Raw genomic sequence first — 8,021 nt, forward strand, 5'->3', positions numbered from 1 at the left:
ATACATCTTTATAGAACATAATTAAACTTGCTGCTATCACGAGGCCTCATAATAAATTTTAAGGAGGGCTTTCACGAGATGTTGCTGAATTTAGGCCAGTTGGGACACGCCTCTTTGTGCCTAGACACAATGGAGGCATTTCGGGAGATGTTGCCGGATTTGGTCCAGTTGGGACAGGCCTTTTGGTGCCTAAAATCGAAGGAGGGCTTTCAGGAGATGTTGCTGTATTTGGGCCAGTTGGGACAAGCCTCTTAGTGCCTAGACACAATGGAGGCATATCGGGAGATGTTGCCGGATTTGGTCCAGTTGGGACACGCCTTTTGGTGCCTAAACTCGAGGGAGGGCTTTCACGAGATGTTGCTGGATTTGGGCCAGTTGGGACACGCCTCTTTGTGCCTAGACACAATGGAGGCATTTCGGGAGATGTTGTCGGATTTGGTCCAGTTGGGACACGCCTTTTGGTGCCTAAACTCGAGGGAGGGCTTTCAGGAGATGTTGCTGGATTTGGGCCAGTTGGGACAGCCTTTTAGTGCCTAGACCCAATGGAGCCGTTCCGGGAGATGTTGCCGGATTTGGTCCAGTTGGGACACGCCTTTTGGTGCCTAAACTTGAGGGAGGGCTTTCAGGAGATGTTGCGGGATTTGGTCCGGTTGGTACACGTCTTTTGAGCCCCAAAGAAAGCACATTGCCACCCTCATCCCACTTTGCCTCGAGACCATTGAGATTGGACAAAATAGCAACTAGAGAGATGAACAAGAAGGTATAAACCATATTGACATTTTTAAGCAAGCCCATTTTGTCTTTCACACAAGTATTCAAACTATGAAATCACAACTTTATATAAACTGTCAAACAACTAATTTAGAACTATAGTAATAGCCGGTGGTAAATATATTTAAACAATTTACCATCCATAATGATATTTTTTTTTGGATGAGTTTTCCTAATTTATTGGTAACCAATAATTTTTAGAAATTAATTATACTTATAAAAAATATATTTAATCATTTCCAAGGAAAACTTCACCTAGAAAAATATTTCCATCTAATTGAAAATCTTTGTTAAAAATATTTCCATATAATTTTGATTTGCAATATAACTTTTTTTCTTTTTTAATGGTACCTTTTTTGAGTCACAATTTGTGACTTAGTAATCCTCGCTTATCAGGTTTTGACAAATTTAAAGAGCTGTTTAATTAAGTTCCATAATTTTCAAATTGATTTAAAAGTGACTAGTATTTAATAAGATTGATGAGGATGTGATGGTTAAAATTTTTGTATATCACATTGAATGCTTAAAAAATGCTTAGAAAATGAATGCTAAAGAAATGTGGTCTATTAAAATAATTTTAAATTATGCAATTTTATAAAAGAAATTATTATTTTTTATTTTATAAATAGTTTTCTTTAAATTATGGAACTTTAATCATATTTAAATAAATGAAAATACAAGGCTATTTATTTGATGCTAGTTGACAACAAAATTTAGAAAACCACTCATCTATCATCAAACCTCTCAAAATGATAAATCTAGAGTGTCTAATTTTTTTTATCCTCCTATATATCACTAGTAAATGTAATTGATATGTTTATCATCTTTTTATCTTATCAATACACTAAAAATGATAAGCGTATATAATTTTGTTTGTATCAATAATTGTTTTCGTATTCATTTTTAAAAGTCTATAATGATACAATATAAAAGTGGTGTATTAGTTGTAACGACCCTAAAGTTCTACATACCCAGAGTCTCTACTAATGTCTCAGACTCATTTCTTATGCGGAAATATAACTTAAAAAAAAAACGTCATCTATAGTATAAATATCGAAAACATTAAAAATATTTTTCTCTAAAAAACACAGTCATAGTCTTACGTGTTTAAATACTACTAAAATGTAGAGAAAATAAAAACAAATACAAAATAATTTAAAACAATGCATAACAACTATTCTAACCTAAAATATGCTTATGAACATACAACATGCATGTCAGACGTCAGTTTCAAATTCGTGTTTCTGTAACATTATTCCTCTTATTTACAATGGTCCATGTGTTAATTATTCTCTTTCACGCCCATTATTAGAGTCCCTCACAATAAATTGAATCATCTCATTAGATAGAAGATAGAAATTAGAGACTTCATTGTAATACATCTTTAGATAACCTAATTAAGCTTGCTACGGTTAGTAGGCATCATAATAAATTTAATGGATGGCTTTCAGGAGATGTTGCTGATGTTGCTGGATTTGGGCCCTAATAAATTTAATGGATGACTTTGAGGAGATGTTGGTGGATTTGGGTAATTTGGAATGCGCATCTTGGTGCCTAAACCCAATTGAGGCTTTTTGGGAGATTTTGCTGGATTTGGTCCGATTGGGACACGCCTCTTGGTGCCTAAACTTGAGGGAGGGCTTTCCGGAGATGTCTGGTTTTGGGCCATTTGGTACATGTCACGGTGCCTAAATGTAATAGCCCAAAAATAAATAAAGAAATAAAGAAATAAAGAAAAAAAATAGTTAAAATAATAATAATAATAAAAAAATTGAACTTATTGCTTTAAACCTATTGCAGATTCAGAGTTTGTCACTTCATAGTTATGGTTATAAGAAATTAATTTAGGATCAAATCTTCTTATCTATCTTACTGTCTGTAATAATGAGATCCCATATACAATTATTAGATTTTTGTTAGCATTTTAGTTATACCAAATAAGGTTATAAGGTTAGATTCAATAAAATTTTAGGTGGCAGATCTATAAACTAAAAGATCGTTGTACTTAAAATTGGCCAGTAATATCTATTTACACAATTGAAAAACCTATTTACAGAATGAAAAAAAAAAAAAGAGAGGGAGGGAGATTGAAGAAAGATTTGTTAAACAGTATTTAACAATAAAAAAGTAAATATCAGAGGGCAGTGAGCTCCTTTAGCTCCTTTAAATTTTGTCTAATAGAAAAGATCAGAATTTTTATCATAGGGCATTTGAGCTTCTTTAAATTTTGTCCAACAGTAAATATCAGAATTTTAAAATGGCCAATGTAAATTAAAGTAATAATTTTATAGAGTGAACGTGAATGTATGTTATTTATGCTGCTTAATTGATGTGATATGAATGCATGTGACGATGTGTGGCCATTGTATGATTATGGCTTGTTGTATGAGTATTGGAATGTAACTGAATGAATTGTATGACATGAAATACGGTAAATTGCATGATACATAACCCCGCTAAGAATATGTATGATATGTAACGAAATGAGAATGAGAATGACATATAAGCATGAAAACGTGACACGGGGTTATGTTCATTAAATGATGACTGTAGGACTAGTGGGACCTCATGCATATTGTGTGATCATACATTTGGGGGGATACCCCTATCCCATCACGAGGGTACGGACGCATACATCCAAATGGCAGGACAACGATCGTTATGTTCTGCCTAGCGCTGCCGTGACGGTTTTAGTTTTAATGGGTCTCGGTGGGCCCCCAGAGCATGCCCACCGGCTAGGGACAGTGGCCCAGCGGTGTGCGAACTAGCTGGTGAGCTCATACTCGCACGTATGGGCTGCGTGTAGAGTATATGGTACACGTCCACGATTACCTGTTAGGATTACACCGTATGGAAAACGAAACGAAACGAAATGAAAGATAGGTCCCATCATTTCATTGCATGTGATTGTTGCATTTAACCCCAATAGTGAGGTCACTTACTGAGTATTTCTTTAAATACTCAAGCTATGTGCTACTACATTTTTTCACGTTAAGGCAAAACATTCCTGTACGGCTGACGACGACATCGCAACTCGAGATCATGGTACATGCATAGGATAGTGGTATTTATTTTCTTAGACTTAGGATAAAATAGGATGTTTTAAACTTAAACGCTTATTTATTTTATTTCGGGTCTTTTGTTGTGTCGTTTTAGAGATGTTTTCGAAACACGTAAGTCCATGGCTCTTTCTTTCTTTCTTTTTTTTTTTTTTTTTTTTTGAAAAATTAAACACAGATTTGATAAATTTAGGACTAAGTTGATTTTTTTTAATTAAAAAAAATTCCTGTGAAATTCTTGAAAATGAGTGTGTCAAAATTAGCATAAAATAAAATAAATAATAGAGCAGAAATTACAACCTCGTATAACTCTAAGGCCCAATTTGACCAAATTGAAAGTTGAAAATTAATATTGAGTAATACCAAATTAAATATTAATTTGAATACTCCAAAAAAAAAATTTAATAATAATTATTATTATTATAATTTTAGTGTTATTATGAGTTATCAAATGGATTTTTTTTTTTTTTTTTTTTTTTGGATCCCGATGACAAGCTCCCATAATAATTAATTAAATTATTTAGTTAATCAATTTTTATTCATTGTACGGTTGTTGATATAATCAAACATGTGATCCTTCTCAAATTATTCGTAATTACATTTAGATCAAAAGTTTGTTTCTAGCTCCCTATTTGGTCGTTCTAAAATGGTAGACATATTGAATTAACTACAAAATTCATTCTCACATGAAAATCAAATGACAAACTCTCGCTGGTAAGAGTTCATAGCTCTTTCATAACTAAGATCGAGTCATATACGATCATTTTGTGAAATATTATTTTTCTTAATTAACGGATTTATTAAAAAAAAAAAAAATATTTTGTGGTCCAATCTTATACAAATTCATAATATAGGATACTCTCATTCACATCGTGAACAATTATTTTGTGGTCCAATCTTATACAAATTCATAATATAGGATACTCTCATTCACATCGTGAACAATTTGGATTAAATAATTTGTAACAATTATAAAGTGTGTTATATTAATAATGTTACTCAGACAACTCAACCTTATCCGTATACTATAGATCATTTAAGTTATTACTTAAATATGATCCTCTTTATGTCATACGTATTATTTAAGATTATAATAATAACCTCGAACTTTTTATACAATAGATAATATTAAATTATAAATAAAATGATAAAAAAATATAAAAAACTAAATAATTAACCAAGCGAACAAGTCGACCATGAGAAATTCGGACGTCATGGACTACGTTGGCGTATTTTTGCACCTCGAGTCACGTTGCGAGAAAAGGTTTAGAAATGTGAGTAAGAAAATACATTTGACAATTTGAAGAATTGAAGAAAGCAACGTTATAAGACTATAAGCAAATAAAGAAATATCACGACTTAAATAGCATATACTGAGGGTAGGAAGAAGTGACAACTAGTCATATCTCGTACAGTACATTTTGGAAAATTTTAGCCCTAGCGAGTGTAGACATGGTTTTGGTGAACGGTCATACATCCCCGTATTGACACAACATGAAATGGTAAAGGCCTATATATGATGAAAGCATGTAAAAGGGGTTTGAAACAGGCATGCAAGACCAAAATATTCTCCATGCAGCCATAGACAACACACCTTGGACAAGCATGACCGTGATATCCTCCACCACTTAATTGGTTGACGTCTCTGTCAACCGACTCGTTCAAGCAAGACCGGGACATATGTCATGCGGTCATAGGCAACACGCCTTGAATAAGCATGACAGTGACATCCTCCCCCACTCAATTGGTTGACGTCTCTGTCAACCTACTCTTTACAACTCGGTGTTGTAGGTTGAGGCTAACTTTAGGTCTCTTCAACATGCTTCCAGTTGATCTCAGTGTTGTGACGTCTCTTCCAATCTATAAGGAATTGTTGAAAACTGCTTCTTGGTTCGTTGACTCTTGACGTCTCCTCAGTTGAAGTTTCTCCTGCTTCCTTTGCTTGGAGATTAAAAAAAGTAACACGAATAATTGGTAACTATAGAAAATGAAATTTTTAACCCAAAAAAAATAGAATGATATATATATATATATATAATATTCCAAGATTTTACTCCTACAAAAAAAAAAAAAAAAAATCTAATATTCGCATAAAATCTAACACATGGACCATGGTAAATAGGAAGACGTATGAATTTGAAACTGACACCATAAGCTCACATAAGTTGACTTAGATTTCAAATGACAAACTTTTGTCATGAGCTCACATAGGTTGATTGGATTTGAAAGGACAGAATCAAACTTTAATAAGTTGTCTTACTCTAGGATAGGCTAGAAATTGGATGAGTTACAATTTATGATGTATGAGCTATGATGATATATGAGTTATGATGATGTATGAGCTATGATGATATATGAGTTATGATGATGTATGAGCTATGATCATATATGAGTTATGATGATGTATGAACGGTATCGTATGATGTCGTATACTAGTATATAATGATATATGATCTACGCTCGTATACTGAAAACCCTCCCTCAAGTTTAGGTACCAAAAGACGTGTCCCAACTGGACCAAATCCAGCAACATCTCCCGAAACTCCTCCATTGGGTCTTGACATTAAGAGGCGTGTACCAACTGGCCCAAATCTAGCAACATCTCCTGAAAGCCCTCCCTCAAGTTTAGGAACCAAAAGACGTGTCCCAACTGGACCAAATCCAACAACATCTCCCGAAATGCCACCATTGGGTCTTGGAATTAAGAGGCGTGTACCAACTGGCTCAAATCCAGCAACATCTCCTGAAAGCCGTCCCTCAAGTGTAGGCACCAAAAGACGTGTCCCAACTGGACCAAATCCAACAACATCTCCCGAAATGCCACCATTGGGTCTAGGCACTAAGAGGCGTGTACCAACTGGCCCAAATCCAGCAACATCTCCCGAAACTCCTCCATTGGGTCTAGGCATTAAGAGGCATGTACCAATTGGCCCAAATCCAACAACATCTCCTCAAAGCCCTCCCTCAAGTTTAGGTACCAAAAGCCGTGTCCCAACTGGACCAAATCCAGCAACATCTCCCGAAATGCCACCATTGGGTCTAGGCACTAAGAGGCGTGTACCAACTGGCCCAAATCCAGCAACATCTCCCGAAACTCCTCCATTGGGTCTAGGCATTAAGAGGCGTGTACCAACTGGCCCAAATCCAGCAACATCTCCTGAAAGCCCTCCCTCAAGTTTAGGCACCAAAATACGTGTCCCAACTGGACCAAATCCAGCAACATCTCCCGAAATGCCACCATTGGGTCTAGGCACTAAGAGGCGTGTACCAACTGGCCCAAATCCAGCAACATCTCCCGAAACTCCTCTATTGGGTCTAGGCATTAAAAGGCGTGTACCAACCGGCCCAAATCCAGCAACATCTCCTAAAAGCCCTCCCTCAAGTTTAGGCACCAAAAGACGTGTCCCAACTGGACCAAATCCAGCAACATCTTCCGAAATGCCACCATTGGGTCTAGGCACTAAGAGGTGTGTACCAACTGGCCCAAATCCAGCAACATCTCCCGAAACTCCTCCACTGGGTCTATGCATTAAGAGGCGTGTACCAACTGACCCAAATCCAGCAACATCTCCTGAAAGCCCTCCCTCAAGTTTAGGCACCAAAAGACGTGTCCCAACTGGACCAAATCCAGCAACATCTCCCGAAATGCCACCATTGGGTCTAGGCACTAAGAGGCGTGTACCAACTGGCCCAAATCCAGCAACATCTCCCGAAACTCCTCCATTGGGTCTAGGCATTAAGAGGCATGTACCAATTGGCCCAAATCCAACAACATCTCCTCAAAGCCCTCCCTCAAGTTTAGGTACCAAAAGCCGTGTCCCAACTGGACCAAATCCAGCAACATCTCCCGAAATGCCACCATTGGGTCTAGGCACTAAGAGGCGTGTACCAACTGGCCCAAATCCAGCAACATCTCCCGAAACTCCTCCATTGGGTCTAGGCATTAAGAGGCGTGTACCAACTGGCCCAAATCCAGCAACATCTCCTGAAAGCCCTCCCTCAAGTTTAGGCACCAAAATACGTGTCCCAACTGGACCAAATCCAGCAACATCTCCCGAAATGCCACCATTGGGTCTAGGCACTAAGAGGCGTGTACCAACTGGCCCAAATCCAGCAACATCTCCCGAAACTCCTCTATTGGGTCTAGGCATTAAAAGGCGTGTACCAACCGGCCCAAATCCAGCAACATCT

At 36.9% G+C, this 8,021-nt stretch overlaps 1 protein-coding gene across 1 annotated transcript; it reads right to left on the reverse strand.

The window, feature by feature from the left end:
* Positions 1-5,152: 5,152 nt before the first annotated feature.
* Positions 5,153-7,567, reverse strand: LOC147792209 (uncharacterized). Its single transcript, XM_087124801.1, has 2 exons — positions 6,326-7,567; positions 5,153-5,771 (listed from the first exon to the last, which is right to left on the reverse strand). Exon 1 carries the CDS (start codon positions 7,565-7,567, stop codon positions 6,782-6,784), a length of 786 nt encoding a protein of 261 aa, XP_086980927.1. The 3' UTR covers positions 5,153-5,771; positions 6,326-6,781.
* Positions 7,568-8,021: the final 454 nt, after the last annotated feature.

The sequence above is a fragment of the Cucurbita pepo genome, chromosome 6 (genome assembly GCF_057944985.1).
Source record: "Cucurbita pepo subsp. pepo isolate OVF chromosome 6, ASM5794498v1, whole genome shotgun sequence".
Taxonomy (NCBI): Eukaryota; Viridiplantae; Streptophyta; class Magnoliopsida; order Cucurbitales; family Cucurbitaceae; genus Cucurbita; species Cucurbita pepo.